Raw genomic sequence first — 27,906 nt, forward strand, 5'->3', positions numbered from 1 at the left:
CCTCAGGCGACGCACATGATAGAATAGTCCAACTCACGCTCCATTCATAACAGGGCTGCAGTTTGAATTCTGACCAATAGGAATTCGATAAACGCAACCGATGTCGACGGATGGACTAGAGATGGGCGCGAGTGTCATTTCATTTCTTTAGAACTAAATTAACTTAATTATTTTCTCGTTATTTAACCTGTTCACATGATTTATGGATTTTAAATAAAGGGTACAAATCTTCGCGAGGATAATACGATATATTTGCTATACATAATAATTATATTTTGCATAGTTTATACACAATACATTTTTGAACGCGTACACATCTCTACCAAAATTTGACCTATTCTTCGGGTTGAAGACACACATTGTCCGCTCTCTAATAATTAAATAGGAAGAAAAATATGACATTTTTCGAATTTTTTTAACATATTGTACCGCCAAAAGTTAAGCCCACGTTTTTTTCATTTCTAGTGATATTTGAAAGCCAAAATGCCAAAAATCTCCGTGGATACACGATTCACCCAAATATGGACTCTTTGAAACAGATACCGTCTGGACTATATATGTTGTATCGACGTCATGTATGCTGTATGTAGAGGGTAGTGGGTTTGCAGATGTCCAACGGAACTAGTACAAAGGGTTAACACAGCGATCTGATTACATTTTGCATCGAAATCAACGCACCACTAGAAATGGGCCCTAATTCAGATGTTTACGATCTTTTTTTTAACACGCTGAAATATAAAACAAGTTTTATATATTTTGAAGCAGATTTATTTAGGAATGAAAAAATTATCTAACGTTTAAAATGTCGTTCATTACAACCAACGCTTCCCGAATACTAATTCCGTTGGACTCGACTTGGTGTACCTTTCACAAAAAAAAAAATTAAATCGACCCATTAAAAAGTAACATAACCGCAGCATCCATAAAAACCAACGAACCATGACAAATAAATTAAATACCAATTTGTAACATTAATCCATGTAAATTTATGCTTAAAAATTTTAATTAAACATACCTCAGTCCGCCTAATTAACAATTCTTTCATTTGACGGGGACGCAGCTCATCTCCTGTCGTCCCTCCAGTTTATCTGATTGGAGCGAAACGGTTCTGAATGTTATTTTCTGTCGTTCCAGGGACCTCAGCCACAACTTGATCTCCGTCATCGGCAGGAAGACGCTTCGGGGCGTATCGGCCTTAAAAAATTTGTAAGTCAACAGGGATCGGAGAGAAAATAATAGTAAACTACTGTAATTTTCTTTCTGACAGGAATTTTCCTATTACTACCAGTCGTTCCTAGAGGTGATGTATTAACAAGCGAGAAAAATAAAGTTTGGCCACTTATTCTCATCAAAATTGGTTGGTGCCTCTGTATAGATTAGCATGTCGGCAATCAACGCAACACTTGCAAATACTTCTCCTCTAGACACGTAAAAGGAACAAATATCTTCCTCTTTTTATGACCAAATGAAATTGGAATACAGTTAACATTTGCACGAACAGGAAATGCACGTGCGAACCAGTGGCGGCTCGTGACATTGTGAAATGGCGAGGTCCGTGGTTTTTTTACTAGGTGGTCATGAAAGAGAAAAAAAGCGAAGCAGGCAAAAATTTTTAAATTTTCAAAGTCATACGACTAAATACATCTGGAAATTTTTAGTTGCATTTACAATATTATAGAAAAACCGATGTTCACGAACAGGATTTTCATTCAGATTTTATAAAAATAATACGCAACTATTTGGATATTTTATTAATCCGCTCTCAAATAATAAATAGGAATAAATTTCCAAGTCATTTTTTATTATGGAGATCTTTGCCAATAGCCTTACTATAACCGTAAATTAAAAAATTATATTATTAATTATAATATCAGAACCCTAAAAATTATATTTACAGTAAAATTAAGTAACAGAAAACAAAGTTATGTATGTATTTACTAGGGTGGCCCAAAAAAAACAAATTTTTTTTTCGTGTCTTGTGACAATATGTTAGTTTATCATGTTTTAAGAGCCCCTCAAAAAAATCAGCTCAAAAAAAAATTTTTAGAGGTCGCTCAAGATTTTTAAAAATTTCCAAAATCGTCAAAAATTGGAATTTTTTTAAATTTTTTTTTCTCGTTATTTTATCAATTTCTAGGTTGGAAAAAATCTCGATTCTGAAAATTTCAAATCGATATTTTAATTTCTAAAGGCCATTCATAATTATTTTAACTTTCAAAGCAGTGTAGCTATGTTTTCAAGCGATCTCTAAAAATAAATAATATCAACGGACTAATAATTTTTTTTATTGAATTTGATGGACAAAAGAATAGAAATAAATCACACTTAAATTTAAAAAAATTAAAAAATTATTAAATATTTGATACTCACAGTGCGGTAGTAAATTTTGCCTCGAGAAATTTTTTAAGTGTCCCGTGATTTATTTCTATTCTTTTGTTCAACAAATTCAATAAAAAAAAATTATTAGTTCGTTGATATTTATTTTTAGAGGTCGCTCGAAAACATTTTAGGTACACTATTTTTAAAGTTAAAATAATTTGACCTTTAGAAATTAAAATATCGATTTGAAATTTTCAGAATCGGTATTTTTTTCAACCTAGAAAATGATAAAATAACGAGAAAAAAATTTAAGAAAAAAAAATGTAATTTTTTATTATTTTGGATATTTTTAAAAACATTGAACGACCTCTAAAAAATTATTTTTTGAGCTGATTTTTTGAGTGGGCTNTACTATAACCGTAAATTAAAAAATTATATTATTAATTATAATATAAGAACCCTAAAAATTATATTTACAGTAAAATTAAGTAACAGAAAACAAACAAAGTGATATATTTACTAGGGTGGCCCAAAAAAAAACGTATTTTTTTTTCGTGTTTCTTGTGAGAATGTGTTAGTTTATCATGTTTTAAGAGCCCTCAAAAAATCAGCTCAAAAAAAATTTTTAGAGGTCGAGAATTTTAGAAATTTCCAAAATCGTCAAAAGTTGATTTTTTAAGTGTAGGTACCTATGTTTTCGAGCGACCTCTAGAAATAAATAATATCAACGAACTAATAATGTTTTTTTATTGAATTTGATAGACAAAAGAATAGAAATAAATCACGAGACACTTAAATTTTAAAAATTTTAAAAATTATAAATATTTGATACAGTGCGGTAGTAGCCTCGAGAAATTTTTTAGGTGTCTCGTAATTTATTTCTATTCTTTTGTTCATCAAATTCAATAAAAAAAATTATTAGTTCGTTGATATTTATTTTTAGAGGTCGCTCGAAAACATTTTAGGTAAGTACACTATTTTTAAAGTTAAAATAATTTGACTTTTAGAAATTAAAATATTGATTTGAAATTATCGGGATTATTTTCAACCTATAAAATGATAAAATAACGAGAAAAAAAATTAAGAAAATAAAAATTCAATTTTTGACGAATTTGGATATTTTTAAAAGCCTGATAAAATTTTTTTGATCTGATTTTTTGAGAGGGGCTTTTAAAACATGATAAACTAACAGTTTCACAAGAGACACGAAAAAAAAATATTCGTTTTTTTTGGGCCACCCTAATATTTACCTAATAATTAAGAATATTATATTCCACACATTCAATCTACTGCAGCTAGCGCCCTCTATGAACATTAACCAAAATGTGAACAGATTTCAAAGCCTCTACCCAAAGAACTCCAAACTCCAAAATTTTATGAGGATATTTGCATTTGTTAAGGAATAAATGAAAAAAAACTGAAAAAATATTTTACATTTAACAACCTGTATCTCTGTAACTATCAACTTTTGGACTAAGGTAAGTTCGGCTAAATCGCAATATTTTTGCTTGAGGAATCTACCTATGAATTTTGGCCCATTACTTGGTTCAGTAATATTTTTCGCATAATTAAAAATACTTTGAAATGTTTCTTGGTTTCTTAATTCAGATATTCTTTGACTAGTGATTTTAATGTGTTTAAAGCAGTAGCATACATCATTACGTCTTGAAAAATATATTTCAAGAGATGAAACAATATTGTGAGATAGATTCATTATTAGCAACCTATGTAGGTATTAGATAATATAATAAGTACCTATTAATTACTTAAATTTACTCTTACTTTATTTTGTGGTAAGGAAGTTGTTTTTTATTTACTTTAACTTAATACCTGTCTTGTCCTTACCCTTAAAGCCTTTGTACTATCCCTCACACTGACATCAGACACTATCCGCGTACTATGCGACGCGTGCATTAACCGCGAACAGAAACACTGAAACTATAAGCAGCTTTGAGCCGGCCTCAGTTTCATCATAAATCACGTTATTTTAACCGCCTCGCTTGGAGGGGGAACTGTAGTATATTATAGGCAAGTGTGACGCGTGACGCGTCTACAAGCAAAGGAATTCTGGCCTCGCTGTGGCGGGGACTAAAAGTATCCAATGCCGTGCCGATGGAAACGGCGATTCGATATTCAAACAATTATTTTATACTGTTATTTTGATTTTTGAAAAATGTAATACGGTGTGAGAGCCAAATTTTACAGTGAGCTCCGGCCTCGGTTGCTTCATACGACGAGCCGCCACTGGTGCAAACGTAAATATGTGACAGAATCTGTCGTATTTATTCTGTAATACTTGTATGTGTGCAGTTACCTAAAACATATTTATCTCCCTGTACTGATTCGAATATGTAAATAATAATGACGGAAATTCAAGGGCAAGCTCGATATTATACTGTAATTATATATCCGTTAACTTCCTGCAATATATTTTAAATTGCTTGTTTGCTAATGTATGCATTAAAGCTTGTCGGCTTCGGTTTTGCTTTTGAAATTCCGTCCATTCGTTTTCATTATTACGAATCAAACCCAGGGTCGNCATGAGGTAGTCAGCCAACTTATCTATGTACGAATACATTAGGGTGGCCCAAAAAAAAAACGATTATTTTTTTTTCGTGTCTCTTGTGGAAAATATGTTAGTTTATCATGTTTTAAGAGCCCCCTCAAAGAAATCAGCTCAAAAAAATTTTTTTAGAGGTCGCCCAAGATTTAAAAATTTCCAAAATCGTCAAAAATTTATTTTTTTTTCCCGTTATTTTATCATTTTTAGGTTGAAAAATATCTCGATTCTGAAAATTTCAAATCGGTATTTTAATTTCTAAAGGTCACTCATAACTATTTTAACTTTAAAAGAAAATGTTTTCGAGCGACCTCTCAAAATAAATATCAACGAACTAATAATTTTTTTTATTGAATTTGATGAACAAAAGAATAGATATAATTCACGAGACACTTAAAAAATTTCTCGAGGCAAAATTTACTACCGTACTGTATCAAATATTTATAATTTTTTAATTTTTTAAAATTTAAGTGTGATTTATTTCTATTCTTTTGTTTATCAAATTCAATAAAAAAAAATAGTTCGGTGATATTTATTTTTTAGAGGTCGTTCGAAAACAGGAACACTACTTTGAAAATTAAAATAATTATGAGTGACCTTTAGAAATTAAAATATCGATTTGAAATTTTCAGAATCGAGATATTTTTAAACCTAGAAAATGATAAAATAAAGAGAAAAAAAAATTTAAAAAAAAATCAATTTTTGATCTTTTTTGAGCTAATTTTTTGAGGGGGCTCTTAAAACATGATAAACTAACATATTTTCACAAAAAATCGTTTTTTTTTTGGCCATCCTAATGTACATATAAAACAACGCCGCCAGCGTTCGTTTTTTGTACTCTAAATTACGAAATTGTTCGTCTATCTATTTCAAAAACGTTTGGATACATTTATAATAAACATTCAAATGATTTTTGGGAAATTTGTTTGTATATTCGAGAAATTTTGAAGAATCGATTAAAGCAAAAAAATTTAAATATAAGAGGAAATATGTATCTTTCGAAAATATTTCTAATTCGTCGCAACTTTTGCCCCGTTTACTTGGTAGTCCAGTAATATTTTTCACATAATTAAAAATATTTTTAAATTTTTCTTCGTTTCTTGATTCAGAAATTCTTTGACTAGTGATTTTAATTTGTTTAAAGTAGTAGCATACGTCATTACGTCTTGAAAAATGTATTTCAAGAGATAAAACAATATTATGAGATGTTTTCATTATTAGCTACCTATGTAGGTATTAGATAATATAATAAGTACCTATTAAATTACTTAAATTTAGTCTTACTTTGTTTTGTTGTAAGGAAGTTGTTTTTTATTTATTTTAAATTAATACCTGCCTTGTCATTATCCTTAAAGCCTTTGTACTATACCTCACATTGACATCAGACACTATCCGCGTACTATGCGACGCGTGAATTAACCGCGAACAGAAACATTGAAACTATAAGCAGCTTTGAGCCGACCTCAGTTCCCTGTTATAATCACGTTATTTTAACCGCCTCGCATGGAGGGGGAACTGTAGCATATTGTAGGCAAGTGTGACGCGTCTACAAGCAAAGGAATTCTGGCCTCACTGTGGTGGGGACTAGTGGAGAGTAACAGTATCCAATGCGCGCCAATGGAAAAGGCGACCGACGAGATATTCGATATTCAAACAATTATTTTATACTGTTATTTTGATTTTTGATAAATGTAATAGGTAATTCGAAATTAGTTTTACCTATTTGTTTATTTAGGTTAATAGTAGAATAGTAGGTTCTAAAATATACGGTGTGAGAGCCCGGCCTCAGTTGCTTCATACGACGAGCCGCCACTGCTGCAAACGTAAATATGTGACAGAATCTGTCGTATTTATTCTGTAATACTTGTATGTGTGCAGTTACCTAAAACATATTTATCTCCCTGTACTGATTCGAATATGTAAATAATAATGACGGAAATTCAAGGGCAAGCTCGATATTATACTGTAATTATATATCCGTTAACTTCCTGCAATATATTNTTGACTAGTGATTTTAATGTGTTTAAAGCAGTAGCATACATCATTACGTCTTGAAAAATATATTTCAAGAGATGAAACAATATTGTGAGATAGATTCATTATTAGCAACCTATGTAGGTATTAGATAATATAATAAGTACCTATTAATTACTTAAATTTACTCTTACTTTATTTTGTGGTAAGGAAGTTGTTTTTTATTTACTTTAACTTAATACCTGTCTTGTCCTTACCCTTAAAGCCTTTGTACTATCCCTCACACTGACATCAGACACTATCCGCGTACTATGCGACGCGTGCATTAACCGCGAACAGAAACACTGAAACTATAAGCAGCTTTGAGCCGGCCTCAGTTTCATCATAAATCACGTTATTTTAACCGCCTCGCTTGGAGGGGGAACTGTAGTATATTATAGGCAAGTGTGACGCGTGACGCGTCTACAAGCAAAGGAATTCTGGCCTCGCTGTGGCGGGGACTAAAAGTATCCAATGCCGTGCCGATGGAAACGGCGATTCGATATTCAAACAATTATTTTATACTGTTATTTTGATTTTTGAAAAATGTAATACGGTGTGAGAGCCAAATTTTACAGTGAGCTCCGGCCTCGGTTGCTTCATACGACGAGCCGCCACTGGTGCAAACGTAAATATGTGACAGAATCTGTCGTATTTATTCTGTAATACTTGTATGTGTGCAGTTACCTAAAACATATTTATCTCCCTGTACTGATTCGAATATGTAAATAATAATGACGGAAATTCAAGGGCAAGCTCGATATTATACTGTAATTATATATCCGTTAACTTCCTGCAATATATTTTAAATTGCTTGTTTGCTAATGTATGCATTAAAGCTTGTCGGCTTCGGTTTTGCTTTTGAAATTCCGTCCATTCGTTTTCATTATTACGAATCAAACCCAGGGTCGTATTCAGGACGAAACAAACAATAAATAAAAATAATCACGAGAAAGGTTTTTATCTCTTCTGAATTAATATTGAATCATTTTCCAGGCACCTCGACAATAATAGGATAACTTGTATAGACGATAACGCCCTCAGGACTATGAAAGACTTGGAAGTTTTGTAAGTATAAAATAAAATTGAAGTCGTAAGTCCAATATACGAAATTTCACTTTTCCCAACAAGACGTTTAACAATTTGCGTTGAGTTGCCCTAATTGCAGCCATTTTCCTCTCTCGAAACTTTAATATCTGGATTAGCAGCGTCAGGGTAACACCATACGTGACTGTATTACAACTTCGCGATAATACCGCGCTAATGTTACCTGTGTAAGCTCTGGCGTAGGGGATATCCCCTTATTGATTCAGCCAGAGGCAGCAACAGGTAGACATGTCGGATAGATACGTACGGACAGGAGAAATTTCACAGTGCTGACTAATTCTGATATTTCAAGGGCCAGATTAGCAAATATAGTGTAAATATCCACAAGAAATGTGTGGCAACATAATAATATTTATACTAAATAGTAAGGCTTAAATAAAATTTAATTATACACGGAGTTTCTGAAATAAGTACACGAAAATGATTAACTTTTATTAATCATGTGATGGTCTAAACTAAACGCTTCTGTTTTCGAGGAAATTAATTAAGAAAATTCACCATGAACGTAAGCCGGCCTTGTGCATCTTGTGCACATGCGTTGCGTGTTGCAGCATTACTTAGCCGACATATAAAATAATGTTTTCTGATCAAGAACTAGTAGATATGGTGTTAATGTATAAAGAATGTCAGTACAGTTTAAATGAGACTTGTCGTTTTGCGTATTTGCACGTATACAGACCAATTTTGACCGTCTTCCGAGTTCTAGTTGTCCGAAGAAGAGATTTAACAGTGGGAAAAAATAACGCAAAATTGGAAAAAACTAAACATATTTGGAAAAAATTTGAAAATTGGAGAAATTCAAAATAAAAATATTTAAAATAAATTGAGAAGTAACCTTAAAAACCTTTAATTATGAAGCAATTTTATAAGATTTGATAATATCAGAGAATGTCTTTATATATCATGAAATTTTTTGAAATCAATCAAAGAAGACCACGGGAAAGCTCACATTCACACGGTCTCCCATGATTTTCCCACACCAGAAACACACGAATACATTTCAAGACCAACTCGACGAGGAATCGAGCTTGTACCGCAATTTTTACGCACTTTTCCGCGATTTACAGGACCCTGAACAACAACAACCTCACGTGGATCGGTAAGGACATGTTCAGCAACATGTTCAGACTACGCACGCTGCGATTGAGCGACAATCTGTTGCACTGCGACTGTCAACTGTCCTGGCTGGCCAGGTACCTGCGGCACTCCCCCAGGCTGGCGCAGTACACCAGATGCCACTCGCCCAACCACCTGAAGGGACAGAGCTTGGCCGATCTGCAGGACCACGAGTTCAAATGTTCTGGTAAGTCTTTAATATTGTTCCGCAATGCTGTTGTTTATGCAACCCACAATACACGGCAACACGTGGTCGATTGGGACAGCAGTAATTTGGTCTGAGGGCAATAATATAACCGGGATTATTTTTTGTAACTTAAAATATTCGTCTTAAATATCAAAGTATGTTTTTAGGTTTGGCGGAACGAGCTATTAACGGGGAATGCGTCAGCGAACCCCAATGCCCGCACCCGTGCAGATGCGCTGACGGCATAGTCGATTGTCGCGAAAAGGCTCTCACTAAAGTTCCCGACCATTTGCCAGAAGGAACCACCGAACTGTAAGTCGCTTTAGAATTCATCTGTTACATAATAATTGTTGTAACAAAATGCGTATTTATATATCTTTTTAATGTGTGGGGGAATTGATAAGTTCCCTTCCAAGGTAAAGTATGCTTCGTGGCGGTTCCGCTAGATGGCGGTATTTCATGTCGCCGGTATAAGGTTAACGATTTCCTTAGAGTTCTACGGGGGCGGTTTAGGTAACATAAAAAGGGTGCTTGTTACTGGATAGCACGCGGATTCAATTGAATCCGTGGGGTATGGGAATCAAGACATACCCAGCACGTAATTTTTGCAACTGTTGGGGCTGTTTCTTGGCACAGTTTCGGAGACGCCCCCTCTAAGTTAATTAAACAAAGAACCATTTGATATGTTTCAGACACCCCAGTACTATTTTATTTTTGGTGGTTCTAAAATTATGGACACCCAGAAAAACATATACAGGGGGTGATCGGTGTACGTTTGGAATTTTTTTAAAAAATCGATGTTTCTTAAAAATTTATCATGTTAGAGTATATCAAAAAAATTTATAATAGATATCAAAGGGACTTCAAGATTTTTAACCAATATTACATGCCTAATAAAACTAAAAAAGAATACTTTTTGCAGACGTTTAGAGCAGAACGAAATCGTGGAAATACCAACGAAAGCTTTTGTAGCACACAAACGCCTACGAAGGATGTAAGTACCCACCCTCCCGCCTCGAAACAATTCTATTAATTACATTCTTTATTATTCTAGCGACTTGAGCAACAACAAAATCTCCAAAATTGCCTCGGACGCGTTCCAAGGCCTCAAAGCTCTAACGTCACTGTAAGTTTATTAAAAATACCATGTAAATAAGAAATAGAAATCGTTAACACGTTTTTACAGGGTATTGTATGGAAATAAAATAAAGGACCTGCCAGCAGGGGTATTCCAAGGCCTAGTCTCGCTTCAGCTTCTGTGAGTACCCCCTAACGCTAACGATCGTACAATTACGCAACTCTGTTACAAAACTGATATTTATTGCAGGTTGCTTAACGCCAACGAGATATCTTGCATCAGAAAAGACACTTTCCGGGATTTACATAGTCTGAGCCTGCTGTAAGTATAAATAATGACTTAATTAAGCGAACGTATGTAAATTTCGTAATTTATGCAAGTCGCGGGTAAATAAATATAATACCCGGGAGATAGTTGGCTTGTCTTGACGCTTTGACAGTTTAATTTGGTCTTATTGGTCGGAGGGATATGTAGATTGTACTTATTAACTGGTTTTGTGAAAGGGACATACAATTAAGCATTAAATGTTTACCAGTAATGAGGAGTGATGTTCCGCATTTGCATTTTGAGCGCGTTGTACAAAAACTCGCATACGTCTACCAAAAACGATCAACACTTTGTTTAAATCATTGACAGATTCAGCGTTTCGAACAAACAAGTTTTAATTTATTGTGAAAGACAATATTTTTTTTTTGGAACCATTTTCAGTACTTAAAAAATGATTCCACTAATTAAAAAACGAATATACACCAACTTTGCCTCGCTGCCGTTCGCTTTCAATCCCTTTATCTTCGCAGGTCTCTCTACGACAATAACATCCAATCGCTGGCAAACGGCAGCTTCGACTCCTTACGCAGCATCCAAACGCTGTAAGTAAACTCTGTTTTTTTTTCCGAACGTCTTCCCTCGACCCTCTATTTTCTAGCCATCTAGCCAGGAACCCGTTCATCTGCGACTGCAACCTCAAATGGCTCGCCGAATACCTCCACCGGAACCCCATAGAAACTTCCGGGGCGAGATGTGAAACCCCGAAACGCATGCAGAGACGGAAGATCGAGGCGTTGAAAGACGAAAAGTTCAAATGTAAGGGTAAGCACCTTCCCACTTAGATCGGTGGTAATGGTGTTTCATTTAACATTCATTGTTTTTTTAATAGTGCTGATTGTTGTCGCTTTTTATGAGGCAGTGTCTGCAGTTGTTCTGTTTGTCGGTTTGGTTACTTTTAAACGACGGATATGAAAAATAATTCACGCTTTACGGGATGTTTTAGGAATTCAAAATTTTGAATTTGGGTGGTCAAAATAGAAAAAAACTCACATAAATAAATATCCGGAAATACAGGATATTGAAATCTAAAAAAAAAATTATTTTTCTAAGATATCTCTGAAGATATTTAACGTATTTATTGCTGCTAAATTCTTTGATCTCTACAGACAGCGATGGTATTTCCAAATTACTCAGTACCATTAAATTTCTGTAGTTTTTAATGCGAATGACTAACAATCAATACAAGCATTCATATCCGAATTCAAAGGAGTTTTATCTTTAATTAAATATAATTAGCTCAACTTTCATGACTCTTACATCAAAAGTCTTCAGAGATATTTAAAAAAGTATAACTTGTTTTCCAAATTCAACTCTGTTTTTGAAAACGAAGTGTTTTTGAACACTTTTTCACGGCATTCTCTTTTATATTCAAAACGTCCTGTATTATCGAGATTTGGAATATACACTAAAAAAAAGTGTTATTTGAAAGCAGCAATAAATTGATCGAACAGAAAAACTGTTATTTGTTACTGATAATTAAGATATTCTTAATATTTCACTGATTTTATAAATCTAAAGTCTTTATTAATGATAATCGTAAAAAAAACATCTTCAACATTTGTAGATACTGCCGTTTTTAATTTGTTTCCGTTAAATTTCACCTCATTTTCATGTAACGTTAAAAATAACTTTGTTTTGCCCAACTCGCATCCGAAAATAGATCACACATTCAACAATTAGTTGATTATGATGTAATATATAAAAAAATAGTTGTTACGCTTTCACTTGGTTCTACGTTTACGTAAAGCGCTTACAACGAAAAAATTTACCGTACGATAATGGTAGGTCAAGAAGAATTCAGGACGCGATACGCTGGCGAGTGCCTCATCGACAACGCTTGCCCGTCCGGGTGTTCATGCGATGGTACGATCGTGGACTGTTCCGGCCGTGGTTTTAAGGAAATACCCAGAGACATACCATTGTATACAACGGAACTGTAAGTTTTTTGTGCGTTCTTAACGAAATCCCGACATTTTCTCGTTGTTTCCAGTCTCTTACACGACAACGAACTGGGTCGGATAAAATCGGACGGCCTCTTTGGAAGATTACCTAACCTGATGAAGTTGGATTTGAGAAGGAATCAGATCACGGGCATCGAGGAGAACTCGTTCGAAGGAGCGTCTAGGATATCGGAACTGTGAGTTAGTACTGCACCCGATAGTTGTTAAAGGGTTATTTTTATGAAATTTCAGGTTGATCTCGGAGAATAAGCTGTTGGAAATTCACAATAAAATGTTTCTCGGCCTACACCACCTGAAGGTTTTGTCGCTGAACAACAACCACATAACGTGCGTCATGCCAGGTTCTTTCGATTTTTTGCAATCCCTGCATACCCTGTGAGTATTACGATGTTTCTCTTATTAACGTCGATTAATTTTTGCGTATTGCAGCAATTTAATGCAAAATCCGTTCATGTGCAACTGCCACTTGGCTTGGTTTTCCGACTGGTTGAAAAACAAAGGCCTAAGTGGCTCCCCCCCTAGGTGCGCGGGTCCAGACCGAGTTAAGGACGTTCTTATAAGGGAACTCCCTAAGAACGAGTTTAAATGTACCAGTAAGCATGAGATTAACAAACTATATCAAGGCATCTCTTTGCCAGGGTGTAGAACTCGTAAAAATAGATAGTTTTGCCAAAAATCACGGGGATTTAGGTCTGGGCAGCGAGCGGACCAAGAAATTGGTCCATTACCCATATCCGCCTATCCAGAAACCAAACTGTCTCATATGTAAAAGTACATCTTCAATTGATTTAGGTAGAACGCTTTGTAGAAAACTGAAACAACTTTTACCTGCCATTCGGCCCGTTTTTGACATTGTCTAGAATTTTTTCCTTAATTTCAACCATTTCTGGCATACAGGCCTTTCCACATGTTCTTGTTAACATTCCTCACAGTATCGGAAGATTTCTTAATGAAAATGTTTCTGAGTATGAACGAGATGTCACAGCTGCACTTTGTCACCACTCCCCGCAAATAAAAAACATGTCTACAAGTTTAGTGTTTCTGTAAATGTGAGCCACAGTCTAAAAAACGGACACAAGAAAATCGTTTATGTTATTTTACAACTTTTATAGGTGATTTTTGGTGTAAATTATCTATTTTTGCGAGTTCTATATGAAAACAATTCTTCAATCCTCTCAACACCCCAAATAATTCTTTCTTAGGTGATAACGATCAAGGGTGCTTGGGAGAGAACTACTGCCCACCTATGTGTTCGTGTACTGGGACCGTCGTTAGATGTTCCAGGGCAAACCTCAAGGAGATACCTCGTGGTATACCTCCCGAAACTTCCGAACTATACCTAGATTTCAACAGCATCGATAGAATTCAAGCCGATAGAGTAACGCACCTAAAGTCTCTAACACGATTGTAAGACGATGATTATTTTAGGGAGGAAACGGTTTTAACTTCGTTTCGTTTCAGGGACTTGAGTAATAACCAGATAGGGATGTTGTCGAACAACACGTTTGCCAATTTATCGAAATTGTCCACTTTGATAATAAGCTACAATAAGTTACAGTGCGTTCAAAGGGATTCATTGCAAGGACTAAAGTCTTTGAGGATACTGTAAGAATCGTAAAAGTTTTAACAAAATACTTTGTAACGCAATTTTTTTAGGTCTCTGCACGGCAACCAAATTTCTCTGATACCGGAAGGTACTTTCGCTAACTTAAAATCCATAAGCCACATGTAAGTCCTCTAAAATGAAAATTAAAACGGATCTTTGTAAGTTTTTTTTCAGAGCTCTAGGTTCTAATCCTCTGTACTGCGACTGCTCGTTACGGTGGCTTTCCGACTGGGTAAAAGTGGACTACGTCGAGCCTGGCATCGCTCACTGCGCAGAACCGTCTAATATGAAGGATAAGTCTATACTGTCAACGCCTTCTTCAGCATTTCAATGCAAAGGTGAAACGACTAGTGATACATATATTTGACGTACAATAATTCGTTTTTATTACAGAGAAGATCAGTAACGAAATCTTAGCAAAGTGTGACGCTTGCTACACGTTCCCTTGCAAGAATAACGGGAAATGCGTCAACTTACCGGAACGAGACTACGAATGTAAATGTGCGCCGGGTTATCACGGGAAAAACTGCGAGTTTATGATAGACGCTTGTTACGGGAACCCTTGTAGAAATATGGGAACGTGCAAAGTATTGGAAGAGGGACGCTTCAGGTAAAAACAGGGTTTTCTGCGGTTTTGCTTGCCTTGTATACTTTTATCGAACCTTATTTCAGTTGTCACTGCCAAGCCGGGTTTACGGGCCTGCGGTGCGAGCACAACATCGACGACTGCCTGAACAACAAGTGCGAGAACAACGCCACCTGCGTGGACCTGGTGGACTCGTACCAGTGCAAATGCCCGGCTGGGTTTATGGGAGACTATTGCGAGAAGAAAATTCCCTTTTGTACTGAACAATATAACCCTTGTAAAAATAACGCTCGTTGCGTTGATCACGATACTTATTACACTTGCGAGTGTCTACCTGGTTTTAAGGGCGAGAACTGCTCCATGAACATAGACGACTGCGAGAACCACATGTGTCAGGTAAAAATACGATCTTTAAACGACAAAATTGTATGTTTCTTTCCGATTTGTTTACAGAACGGCGCGACATGCGTAGACGGAGTGAATGACTACATCTGCAAGTGTGCCGGTGATTATAGCGGTAAATTCTGCGAAATAACGCCTTTGGTGGCTATGATGTACCCCCAGACTTCTCCCTGTCAACACCACGATTGCGTGCACGGCGTGTGTTTTCAACCGTCGGGTTCCAACGATTATTTGTGTAAATGTGCACCTGGATATTCGGGTAAATGCACTAATAGGTCAACATTTTACACAAACTAATTGTAATTTTATTTTTAATTTTAAGGGAAACGTTGTGAATACTTGACGAGTCTTAGTTTCGTCCACAACACGTCTTACGTGGAACTAGAACCCCTCAGAACGAAACCCGAAGCAAACGTAACTATAGTGTTCGCCACGACTCAAGAAAACGGAGTTCTGATGTACGACGGACATCAAGAGCATTTGGCGGTAGAGCTTTTTAATGGGAGAATTAGGGTTAGCTACGATGTCGGAAACTACCCGGTTTCAACGATGTACAGGTAAGATGAAATTTCAAAAACGCAACTTTTTACGTTGAATGAAACGAATAAGTTTAACCGGGACGTTTTTTAAGACGATGACATAACTTTATTGCATGGTTTGTCTAAATATGAATTAATGCACGAATAACATACTTTCCCCCATTTTAAAGTAGATTTTCAATCAAATGGACTTGGATTGAAACTCAAATTACTTTTTGTTGCAAAGAAATTTGTAATTTACGATGCCACTTGTCAAAAAGCGGCAAATTACAAGTTTCTTTACAACGAAAAGTAATCTGGTGTCGAATTTTCAGTTTCGAAATGGTTTCCGACGGTCTGTACCACTTCGTCGAGCTCTTAGCCATAAAAAAGAACTTCACGCTGCGGGTCGACAGAGGCCTGGCACGAAGCATCATCAACGAGGGATCAAAGGACTACTTACGGCTAAGCACGCCGATGTACCTCGGCGGCATACCACCGGAACCCGGAGAACAAGCCTTCACCCAGTGGCACCTGAGGAATTTAACCAGTTTTCACGGTAAGCTTTGAACGTCCGATAGGCAAAACGTACGTATTTTTTTTTTTTCAAGGTTGTATGAAGGAGGTGTGGATAAACCACAAACCGGTGGACTTCGGCAACGCCAAGACCCAACTGAAAGTCCAGCCCGGCTGCGGGATGGTAGAGTCGGACCGCGACGACGAGGAACAGGAGGACGAGATGGACGAAATGGTCGGCGAGCCGGCTAGTCCGCCCGACCCGTGCCTGGGTAACCACTGCAGACATGACAGTAAGTGCGTGCCGACACGTAACGGCGAGTACATTTGTAAATGCAGGCCTGGGTATAGGGGAAAGTACTGCGAGCAAGGTGAGGAAGAGTGTAAGTATGACGGGCCTCACGGTACTAACTTTCTTCTACTAAGCATGCTCTAGCTTAAGCTTCGAGGTGACTGATTGTTGTAAATGGACTCTGGGCGTAAAGAGAGCTTTCTTTCGTTTTTGTAAGTATCCGATTCGAGACTCGAACAGGGAGAATACTTTTTTACTTTTACCGATTTTCGACGTAATGAAATGAAAAAAAAAAATTGCCAAATTAGACTGTTACATTTCTCTAATTGATTGGCCGACTTTGGTAAACTTTAATTTCAATATTTACTGCATTGCTTTTGACCTACTGACAGAGAGTGACCTGACACATTTTTAAATAAAAAAATATGGAGAGTTTTATTATACATTATTCCCAACTATTATTTTTTTCTTTTTCAAGGCCTCTACCTTGCCCAAAGTATATGAATGAGTTTTCAACTAAAATCACTTACTACACCAAATATTTAGACATTTTAAAATAAGATTTATTTAACTTTAAAGCGACAGCTTTGTACGTTAAAATATTAATAGGTACTTACCTAATTGCATTTTTTGCAGCGCCTACTTGTAGGAAAGAGCAATTTCGAGAACACTATTCGGAAAACGGTTGCAGATCGAGAAAGCCCCTAAAGATAGCAAGGTGCGTTGGGGGCTGCGGATCGAGCTGCTGCCACGCCAGGAAAAGCAAACGACGGAAGGTAAGACATTCAGTTTATTCATTGAATCTGTAATTTCAAGAAACAAAAAATGAAGTTGCGTTCTAAATTATAAAAAATAGAACTGTTTAAAAAAAATTTGGGTAGAATATCTTAAAAACCGAAAGGAATAAATAGAGATTCGTAGAAAAATTGTGTAATGAAATTTTTTCCAAAGAAAATTACTGGTTAGACAACAAAATTATCGCGTGTTGCAGGTGAGGCTGATATGCAACGACGGCACGAGGTACACCAAAGACATAGACATCGTGCGCAAGTGCGCCTGCACGAAGAAATGCTACTGACTGACACACGCCGCTACTCACAATTCTAACACGCAGTCCCCCGAAGAGATTGCGCACCTCAACGCCAGCGAGACTGACCTACTCGCCCCCCGACACGCCCCAATGACCCAACAACTCGACTCCAGACCGGCGTCCACCAGCCAACCCTACAAGCTCACCTTTTTCGTGGAAGGCGAGAAACGCAACGCCAACGACTTGCAACAGACTGATCCCCAGAGCGCCCACGGCAACTACGACGGGCTGGTCGTGCAGAGCTACGACAACCCCGTGGAGAACAGTAAGGCGGCTAGGTACGCTAAGGATTCGTCCGAGCACGGCTCGGGATGTATTTTGTCGGCGTTTCTGTACTTTGTTACCATCACCTCATTTGTTTACCTCGCGGTACTGTGGATCAAGCAGAGGATGCACGTTCACGTAGAGCAGATGCAGTGGTGGTAACGCAGGGTTTTCGTAGAGTTCTTGAATTTTATAGGCGACAAGGTATGTTTGAATCGTTTGCATATCGACGGCTCGGTGTGGCAGGTGGAACCGGTATAAAGCGGCGTAACACTTCGTTAAAAAAAGATTATTTTTGTATTAAATTTCAAAAATTTGAATTAAACGATTTATAAATGATACTTAAATAGACATAGACGATTTTGTATGTATATTTCGATTTTCTTCCGCGATTGTAACGGTTTCACCTACGGAACGACCCGGTGCGCTTGATTACGAACATATTTATTATACAATGAATATTTATATATTAATATTTATACATCTGTCAGAATTGCATGCCTAGAGAAATTATAGAAATATATTCGCATGTTCGACATGTATCTCGAGCCTAAATAGTATTATTTTGTCACGATGTGTTTACGTTTGGGTTTTTTGCCTGCCCCTATGATTTCGATCGAACAGGAAACCCAAAATATGACAAATAAAACCCCGGAACTGACTGTAATATTAAAAATAACCCTGATAATGTTAGAATTGTGAATAGCGGCGTTTATCCTTGGTCTTACACAAAAACAAGGTTAAAATTTTAGGATAGTTTATCGTGTGAAACACAAACGTTCTACGGGTAGTCCCGAAAGCTCCTCCCTACCCTCGATACTTCACAACGTTCGTTAAAGGATGACTTGCTATGAAGAAATGTAAAGTTTTATTAATAAAAACGGGAAAATTCTGCTTTAATATTCGAAATCAAACTTATGGAGAGAAATTTGTAACGAAAGCGAATAAATATTTCAAAATACTTTCGTAACTAAAACAAAAAAGTAGTGGAGTATTGCGGGTAGGCCGACCAGTTTTTCCGGACCACTCAGTATTAATGTTTACGTAACATGAACATATTTCATTTATACGATCAGTAACATCACTACAATTAAGTATAGAGTAAAACATTTTATAATTGTATATACGTGTGCTGGGCGATTGAAATCGCGCAAGTATTTATTAATGATATAATTTATTGGAATTAATTTTAAATATCGTTACCATTATTCATCAAGTGATTTTCATTCGCCCTGCACACTGCTAGTTTAAGGACATATAAATACATTCTTATACTCCGAGCTCAGAAAAGAAAACGTGTTAGTTTTGAAATAATTTATTTTGAAAGATTTTAATAGGTGGGTGTAAGAATAAATTTTTAAAAGATTGTAAATTATATATTTAGTTTCTAAGGAGGTTCATTTGATGTAACTCGGTTGTTCAGAGACTTGCTTTCTAAATAAAATATTCCGATAATATTAAAAGTATACACGACTTTTTTTTATCACAGATCAAACTTTAATTTATGCCTAATAATTGTAATTTATATCCAAACTTGTGTATAAAATATATTGAATTTATCGTAAGCTTATTGTTTAATTGATATTTCCTCTACAACCTTTACTCCCAATATGTAAACAATTAATCAATAACTATAACTCCATTCTCTACTTTGACCGGCTTTTCAACAAACAAACTTTAGTATATAAATCAAAGGCATTACCTATATGTGATCATATCCCACAAAACTTTGTATCCTCAAATATTTCAACTTTTAAAATGTAGCACAATGATTATGTTTTATGAATTACCTTCTTTCAACCCGAAGCTAAACTTTATGTAAAACACAAACATAAAAGCAACTAAAAAAAACAAAAGAAATGCCACTGCCATGATTGCACGATTTTAAAATTAATAAATTTCATGGTTTTATAAAAACGTTGTAATATCATTGGCTGAAATGTGACAGTAGCACTCCAACCAATAAAATTGAACAAAAACAAAGATAGCTACTGTTCCAGCCCTTGCATTTCCTGAACTGACAAACGTTTTTACTCCGTGCTTAGGGATATTTCGTTTTGTGCAATCGTCCACCTTCCACCAGTTGTCATGTCGTCAGCTGTGATAATCGGCCAACTTCGTGCTTGTTTCATTGTCTATCTGTCAAATCAGTTTTCGCAAAACAATTTTAACAAGTTTTTTATCGTGTCCGTGTGTATAAAAGTGCTTTTCTTTATTTTCGATGGCCAGGCTCTAACTGTCGTGTAGTTTCGTGTGATGTTATTTGAGTAAATGTGATAGTATGACTGTTAAAAATAAACCAGTGTGGTAAAAAACAAATTCTGTTAACGCAAAGTTTTTATTCGAATTTAGAATGGGACAAACCACCAGCGGAATACAAAGTGAGTCTGATTAAATAATTTTGCATGCAGCGCGGTCCCTCCTCATGTTTCCTCAGAATTGTGATGTGATTTATGTGAGGTTAGGCCTATTCCCAGGCGCTCCGTTTATTTTGTTTATCAACAAATTGATTGATAATGTGTTGTTTTTTATTCCTTAATTGATGTCGTTAAGCGGGCGCTTCAAAGGTCAAAGTTGGCACCTTTCAGAAAAATAATAAATGCAAATTTTATAACTAATTGTATGTTATTATATAACATTATTGTCTGGCGAGTATCAAATAAACAAAGTATCTTATTTTTATTTATAGGCTTTAAAAAACTTGTTCTCATTGCTGCCTTGGATCTAGTGAAGGGAAACAATTTAATTTAATTGGACTGGGGGACCGAGAGTACTACAATAGAATTATTTATATAGACAGACAAAAAAATCATTTGTATAATAATCCTCCTCAAATTCTAACCACGTCTCAGGACACGTCATTAGCGTTTTTCGTTATTACCAATTTGAAACGTTGCCTGGAAGATTTATTTATATTCGTTTAATTATGGGACTCAAAAGTTTGTATTTGAAATTATCTAAAACCCACAAAGTTTAAACCAATGTTTACTTTGACATTACATATTTATCTGTAATAGGTTTTGTTAAGTCGTCGGTAGATTAGCGCTAATTGAGGTAATGATTGATGTAATTTTTTCCAGATTTAGATTTCTCATATTGTACGTATATAAATAATACGAATTTATAGAGATCTCTTCAAAGTAAATAAAATTAATTCAATTAACTTGTATTGTGCCCTAATTATTTAAATTATGTCGTGTAGGCCTTGTAAAGCGAGTTTTTTGTTTTCAATGCTTGCAACGGGCTATTGTCCAGCAACTAGATGAATAATTTTAAAGTAAGTACCCTTACGAGCTATTAAAGCTTCGCCCACAACAGGATGCGGTGGTTTCACCAACAAAACGGTGAAAGCCGTGAGCTTGTTGCCGCACGTTGTAGAAGAATGGATTTCATAATTATAACCGGAAACTTCACGGACGCTTTTTCATCCTCGCAATGACGGTTGTTAATTTTTATTGTTGCAGACGTGTCAGCGAGCTCATTGTTCTTAATAAGGGTAACTATATGGACTTAATTGCCAAACGCGAGCGTGTCCCACCTAGTTATTTTTTTGACTTTAAAATATGTGCATTTTAAGGGCATTGTTCGCGGTCCGGTAGTCCTGGTTCACCGAGACAGAACGATGCTTTAAGTACTTATTATTTTTTGTGTAGATTTGCGGAAAATATAAAATTTTCAAAATACCAACGATTTAAGTTTTTTGACTGAGAAGGCTTTGAAAACAAATAAGTTTGACGTTTAACATTATTAGTAGAGTATTAACACAAATCAAAAATGGTTCTTTGGTATGAAATGTTGCGGAAAGTAGGCCGTATTTTGTAATCAATTTACAATAGTCACCGTCCATCGAGGTACCCATTTCAGTGTAACCATTAGCTTTTAGTAGATGCACGGAATGTAAATAGTACATGTTTTATTATGACATTTTTCATAACATGTTGCTGGCATTATTTTATACACTTTACTGTTAGGTGTATGTTTTCAATTTATTTATTTTTTTTTAAACAGTTCCTAACATTACTCTACTTCATAGTAGAAAATGAATTAGTTACGGTCTAACTTTATTCGCGTGGAATCTATGAAAGTAAATTCATATAAAAAAAAGATGTATCACGTACGTTGTTTCATTCACGAGCCCAGTTTATTAATGAACATCGAATATGTTTTCAGTTTACTTTGTGGGTTGATTTAGTTTTCGTCGAGGCAGGTAGATTTTTACCAAATTATTGCCAAACTTCAACCACCTGGAGTTATTATATCCGACTGTCGTTAAGCCGCCTGCTTCAATATAAATAAGCCCTGTTCGTGCAAGCTAGATAAAACCCATCAAACGAAAGTGTTTATTTTTTTATAATCCTTTATTTACTCCGGATAGCCTAGCTTCGTCGTTAAAAACACAGACCCAGCCTCTGTATTAAACCGTCCAGTTGAACAAAAGACAGCAGATACAATCGCGGGATGTGTTTAAGAGTTTTGGAATCGATATCACCAGGTAAAACGGGAATATACAAATTGGCTGATCTAATTTTCGCATAGTATGTTATAGTTGTTACGATGTCAATTGGAACCCGTAAATCTTAAAGCACAGAATCGTATGCACTTCGCCTGAAATTTCTTCCTATGCTTTGACCATGAAGTGTCTCGTAATTTATACTCGAATAGCAATTCGGCGAGTCCGGTATTGGTAAAATAGTCCGCCTGATGTAGTAGTCATCAAAGCAAACCTGTATTGGTCCACTAGGTCGTAAATATTTTTTTTGTGTGGTACACGGGTTCACTTAGCTTTTCTGCTTTGCCAGTGCAGTGCAGAGCATTGCTTGGCGGGGTATGTTGTATTATTATTTATTAGTTGATATTATTATTATTTGTTAGTAGCCAGTGAAGGGTAATAGTTATAAATTGAATTAACAGAAGCCGAAATAGTGCCCGGGTAAATGTATCTCTATTGCAAATCGATTTTTTTTAATCGCAATATCTAAATAAACAAATTAATTAATTGGGAAAAGATAAGCGGCGATATGACGGCGCTTCTCAAGAATTTTGTTTTGATAATTTCAACGGAATAGTGATCTCTGAACGCACCAAACTACCGCGTGTCCAAAAGAAATTAAAATACTAAGTACTGAATTAATTGCATTTATTCCCTTTGAAACATAAATCATAGCACAGAAAAATACTTAACTCGAGTTAATAAGAGTGGGTTGGCTGGAGAATTCGCAAGTTGCGTAAAATTTCAGTCCTCTGGTCGTTTCTCGTCGCCTGGTTGTCGTTCGTCGTGCCAGAGAGCTGGGAAGCTGTCGTTCTGCTCTTTAGACCACTTCGGTTGGAAATTCGAAAGTATAGCGATTTTCTACAGTTCACTCATTGACTCTCATCTCGTACGACAACACATATTACATTGTTAATATCTAATTTTATATTGTTGAAGATAAATATCAAGAACATTTTTTAGAACTGTTCCTTCCGCCCTTCATTTGTTTTATTTATGTCAGCGTTAAATATTTTTTTTTGTATGTGACGGATGTGACAGACGGACTACGTACCCGCTCGCGAATTAATAGCGAGTTCTCCCACAAAGAAAAATACGCAACCCGCAAAAAGTTCAATAACCTGCCAGTCCATTGGCAACTGCGACCATCTGCCCAACGCAAAAATCAGACGCGCGCCCGTAAACAATATCGGGGGAAGCAACAAGCGACAGTCGACGAAAATAACGACACATGTGCTCGCCGCACGTGCCTCCTATCAATTCTACCGATGGAATGCGCTACAATTTTGAGAAAATTCCACATAATAGCATCGTCGAAGGGGATGGGGTGTGATTATTTCGGCGTGTTGTGGGTATAACGGGAACAGACGCGTGTCCGACCGCAGCTGCCTCATGCAAACTACCCCCGGGTCCAGACGAAACAATCGGGCGTGTACCGTCCCCTCGGAGGGCTGGGGCGCATCGAGAGAAGTTTATTTTTGGTGTTCCGTGACGCTGGAAAAGCGTTTTGGTTTCTTACTTTGAACTAAACAGAATGAATATATTTAAAATTTCCTGAATCGATTCGTTATTAAAAAATAAGTGTACTTTGCTCTATAAATTTAATCGTTCAAAGGGTCATTTTAGATGAAAAAACCGCGGAGTGCTATTAAATTAGAGGGTGGAAATTGGAGATAGGGGTGAAAATGCACCCCTTTCAGTTTTTTCATTGTAGCTCGAAAACGAAGCAAAATTTCGCTATAGTTCATAGGAACAATTATTTAAAGAATTGAATTTCCCATGGAAATAGCTTATTTAAAAGAATTAAAAGGAAAATTTTATGCAAAAAAATCGTTAATAAACAATTTGAAAAAAAAGTAAAAATTTCGATTTTCTGTTTTTTTTACATTTTTGCCTCTAGTTTTTTTTTGAGTAAAGATAGGTATAGGCAATGCTCCATAGAAAAAAAGTAGATAGAATTTCCTTCAAAACAAGAGGTTGTAAAGTATTTTTGGATGAAAATTGACTGATATATAGTCGCTCAAACTTAGCCAATTTTTCGATTTTCGACGCGTTTACCCTTATACATTTTAATTCTCATTTTTTTTTGCAAAAAAGGAAGGAAATAAGACGTTCAAGGATTTTCATCACATGACTTGTTCGAAGGGTCATTTAAAAATTAAAAAACCGCGGGGTGCTATTAAATTAGAGGGTTGAAATTGAAGATAGGGGTGAAAATGCACTTTTGCAGTTTTTTTAAATATAGCACGAAAACGAAGCAAAATTTCGGTATAGTTCATAGGAAAAATTTCGTAGAGAATTGAATTTCTCATCGAAATGGGTTATTTAAAAAATGTAAAAGGGAAATTTTATGCAAAAAATCGTTAATAAACAATTTTAAAGAAAGCAAAAAATAAGATTTATTTATTTTTTTTTACTTTTTTAATAAAATAATTTAGTAAAAACTTGAGAATTTAAGTAGAATAAAGTTTATTATTAATGTATATACAAGTGTGTCCACGGATGGAGTTGACAAGAGAAGAAACTCATTTTTTTTTACTTTATCGAAAAATGTCACTCTATAAAAAGTTCTGCCCCTCGAAAAAATGAGACTGTGATACAAACATCTTAGATTAGATATACAGGGTGCTCATAAATGAAAAAATACGAAAATACTTGAGAGAGAAGTATCTTTATTATTTTACACAACATTTTTATAAAACAAATCTGTTTTTAACCTCAAATAATGTCCTAATACAAATTTTAAAATAAAAATTTCAATTCTGACTTTTACTCTATATGTATGCTACTTCGCACCTCAAAAATTGAAATTTTGATTTATTATTTGAGGTTATAAACAGATTTGTTCTATAAAAATGTTGTGTAAAATAATAAATAATGGTACTTCTCTCTTGAGTATTTTCTACCCTCGTTATCTTTTTAATCTTTCTGACAGAAAAAAATTATAAAATACCACAGTTATACGAAATTTTGCGATATCAAAGAAATGTAGATGCGTAATTATTAATCGCCGTCCCTTCTCAGAGGATGCATTAAATCCCGAAGAAACTCCTTCGTATTGTGCTTTGTCTTCTGCTGTTAATATTTAAATCTTGCCCTAACTAAATTTTTTGTTTATAACATTTTAATTCTTGTACAAACTTTAAAGGGTGAATCTTTGACTAATTTTAAGATAAAAAGTTCATATGAACATAACGGAGATACAGAGCCTCTAAAACAAACTTTTTGTTTGGTATTTTGATTATATTTTTGTTCAGTAACATGGCAATTTGACGAAATTCGGAAAACTGGGTGTTTTGATGACGAGAGAAACTCAAATATTTACTTAGATTTTTTGTTTAATGTTAGAGAGCGCCACATGTACCTAATGTATCTGGATTTCAATAATCATAACTTTTTTGAGTACTCTTAGTATTTGTAAACAAACGGGTTAAACTTGCCTTGGAATTTTTATGTTGAATCATTAAGAGTTTTTGCAAAACCAGTGAAAAAATGTCTTTTATCGATTGTATCGCGATGTGATAAACTTAGATCATTTACAAGACTAAGACTAAACTACTTTACAAATAAGTTAATAACATTTTTTAACAATAATTTTTTTACAAAAATTTTTTTTGGGATGCTCTCTACCCATGGCTATTCCAAAATCTTGTTGACAAAATTTATTATTTAATTGAGAATTTGTAGTTTTTCACGGGCGTACCTAGAATGTTTGCTTGGGGTGGACCCAAGACTGTAAGTTCTATGGAGCCTCAAAAAAAAAGCTTTCGCAATCAGCAACTTGCCGAATAAAATTTTAAAAACCTGAACACGTTTTGGTTTCATTCTCAAAACTTCATAAAAAGTTTACTTCTTTTGTTACATCTCCGAAATCTACAATAAATCTAGGATTTACAAGGTATTTTATTTAGCTTGTGACCACATTGATACGATGAAAACTTTTTGGCACCGCTGACATCACCAATAGCTCTGTCTGTCTCTGTTTACGAGTGTTGGTGCATGTTTGGAAATTACTATGCGTAAGTAAAGTATTTTAAATTAACGTGTAAATAGTGCATATTCTTAAAAAATAGTGGGATGTTTTGCCTATCATATTTCCTTAGTCCGATCCTGTACAACAAGAGGTCTCGCCTTCCTCCCTGGTGTGTGTTCTCGTAACCCGATCCACTTCCGTTTTCATCTGCAAATATACCCGTCTAAAAGCTACGATGCGTACCTCTGCGACGCCCGGTTGACAATTCTTTTTATTCGGGGATGTAATGGCGTTGAAGGGGCAACTCGCGGGCAGATGCCGCCTCCTACTTTAATAACATTTCTCTAACGCACACACTTTAATGATTCAGCTGGTTGGAATTTTATACACACAGAAACGTTCCGATATTTACCTTACTGGTAAATTTAAACGAGTGAATTCCGCGAGATCGCAGGGGGGAATATTTTTTTCGTTTTCGAACGCGTAAGTTCGTCCGAGAATAGCGTGATCGATGGGTTGGCGCTTGCAGTCGTTTGAAGTTAAGTTTGGCCCGTTTAAAAATTAAATTAGCACCTCCAGGTGGGTCCTCATTTAATAACGTGTCACAGAAACATTTTAGCGTTGATTGTATAGCAACGTGCTTGAGTAAATAGCAATGAACTTGATCTTAAACAATCTAGCCGTCTTTCGACAAGAGAGTGTTGCTGAGAGTCCAGGAATATCCATTCGGCGCCGCGGGCAAGAATTGGACTTTTCGAGCTTTCCAGCTTACAAAGTTCAATTGGTTCAAGAAATCGAGCCTACTGACCACACAGAACGTTTTCGCGGAACACAGTTTGAATACCGCTGGGTTAGACTCAGTGGCGGCTCGTGACATTGTGAATAGGAATTGTACAGTGAGGCCTGGCCTCAGTTGCTTCATACGACGAGCCGCCACTGAATCTAACCCAGTGGCGGCTAACCCTGAGTTACTGGTTAAACTATGTGAATATAAATTTGTTTCAAAACGCTAAGTGTATATGTTACGTATATAGGGTGTCCCGTAAAGTATGTTACAAACTTTGGGTGGTGATAGTACATAAAAAAATATGACTAAAAAGTCTAATAAACATAACCTCTTAAACACACCATTTTGAAGTTACAGGCCTTCAAAGGTGCAACTATAAAAGTAGTTTTTATGACGTAACTCTTTGTTGGAAAAAGAAAACTTAATGAAATTTTCAGGGGCTAATCAGCTTTAGGAAATCAATAAATAATGCGGATATGAATAAAATCGAGAAAGCAGAAGGGTGTTTTTTTATCACCCTGTATCCTATTTTTTGCTAAAAAAAATTTTTCTGCAAAGGTACAGCAAGTATCATAAGATTTTTAGAAAGACCATTAAATTTAGAAATTTTTTTGTCTCTTGTGTTTTTTATGTAAAATGTTTAGTTTTCTAGTAAATTTACAAAATGCAGAGAGATGAGTGCTTCCGAATTATTTACATACATTTCTTAAGCCTA

At 35.6% G+C, this 27,906-nt stretch overlaps 2 protein-coding genes, 1 long non-coding RNA gene and 1 other non-coding gene across 4 annotated transcripts in view; 3 read left to right on the forward strand and 1 right to left on the reverse strand.

Moving 5' to 3' along the window:
* Positions 1–17,298, reverse strand: part of LOC108917851 — a 124,795-nt gene extending 107,497 nt beyond the window's left edge. Inside the window, exons 1-2 of the long non-coding RNA XR_001964814.1 lie at positions 17,206–17,298; positions 1,016–1,194 (exon numbers count right to left, since the gene is read on the reverse strand). This is a non-coding gene — a long non-coding RNA (uncharacterized LOC108917851). The remainder of the gene's footprint in view (positions 1–1,015; positions 1,195–17,205) is intronic.
* LOC108917850 (protein slit) overlaps positions 1–19,443 on the forward strand; it is a 362,966-nt gene extending 343,523 nt beyond the window's left edge. The window contains exons 6-31 of the mRNA XM_018724635.2: positions 1,135–1,206; positions 7,889–7,960; positions 9,067–9,302; positions 9,470–9,614; positions 10,225–10,296; positions 10,357–10,428; positions 10,489–10,560; positions 10,630–10,701; positions 11,178–11,249; positions 11,306–11,463; positions 12,493–12,643; positions 12,698–12,844; positions 12,900–13,043; positions 13,098–13,261; positions 13,871–14,075; positions 14,130–14,273; positions 14,325–14,396; positions 14,449–14,612; positions 14,668–14,884; positions 14,947–15,256; positions 15,314–15,521; positions 15,585–15,819; positions 16,116–16,339; positions 16,392–16,667; positions 17,225–17,364; positions 17,580–19,443. Coding sequence (XP_018580151.1) covers positions 1,135–1,206; positions 7,889–7,960; positions 9,067–9,302; positions 9,470–9,614; positions 10,225–10,296; positions 10,357–10,428; positions 10,489–10,560; positions 10,630–10,701; positions 11,178–11,249; positions 11,306–11,463; positions 12,493–12,643; positions 12,698–12,844; positions 12,900–13,043; positions 13,098–13,261; positions 13,871–14,075; positions 14,130–14,273; positions 14,325–14,396; positions 14,449–14,612; positions 14,668–14,884; positions 14,947–15,256; positions 15,314–15,521; positions 15,585–15,819; positions 16,116–16,339; positions 16,392–16,667; positions 17,225–17,364; positions 17,580–17,666 — 3,931 coding nt within the window. The 3' untranslated portion in view covers positions 17,667–19,443. The remainder of the gene's footprint in view (positions 1–1,134; positions 1,207–7,888; positions 7,961–9,066; positions 9,303–9,469; positions 9,615–10,224; positions 10,297–10,356; positions 10,429–10,488; positions 10,561–10,629; positions 10,702–11,177; positions 11,250–11,305; positions 11,464–12,492; positions 12,644–12,697; positions 12,845–12,899; positions 13,044–13,097; positions 13,262–13,870; positions 14,076–14,129; positions 14,274–14,324; positions 14,397–14,448; positions 14,613–14,667; positions 14,885–14,946; positions 15,257–15,313; positions 15,522–15,584; positions 15,820–16,115; positions 16,340–16,391; positions 16,668–17,224; positions 17,365–17,579) is intronic.
* LOC111691898 lies at positions 9,823–9,954 on the forward strand. The gene has a single exon (XR_002763082.1). It is a non-coding gene; the product is annotated as a U11 spliceosomal RNA (small nuclear RNA).
* A 632-nt stretch (positions 19,444–20,075) lies between the features above and the next one.
* LOC108917846 (protein neuralized) overlaps positions 20,076–27,906 on the forward strand; it is a 78,996-nt gene continuing 71,165 nt past the window's right edge. Inside the window, exon 1 of the mRNA XM_018724630.1 lies at positions 20,076–20,323. Within this exon, the coding sequence (XP_018580146.1) occupies positions 20,296–20,323 (28 nt within the window). The 5' untranslated portion in view covers positions 20,076–20,295. The remainder of the gene's footprint in view (positions 20,324–27,906) is intronic.

Source organism: Anoplophora glabripennis, unplaced genomic scaffold (assembly GCF_000390285.2).
Source record: "Anoplophora glabripennis isolate ALB-LARVAE unplaced genomic scaffold, Agla_2.0 scaffold17, whole genome shotgun sequence".
Lineage (NCBI taxonomy): Eukaryota > Metazoa > Arthropoda > Insecta > Coleoptera > Cerambycidae > Anoplophora > Anoplophora glabripennis.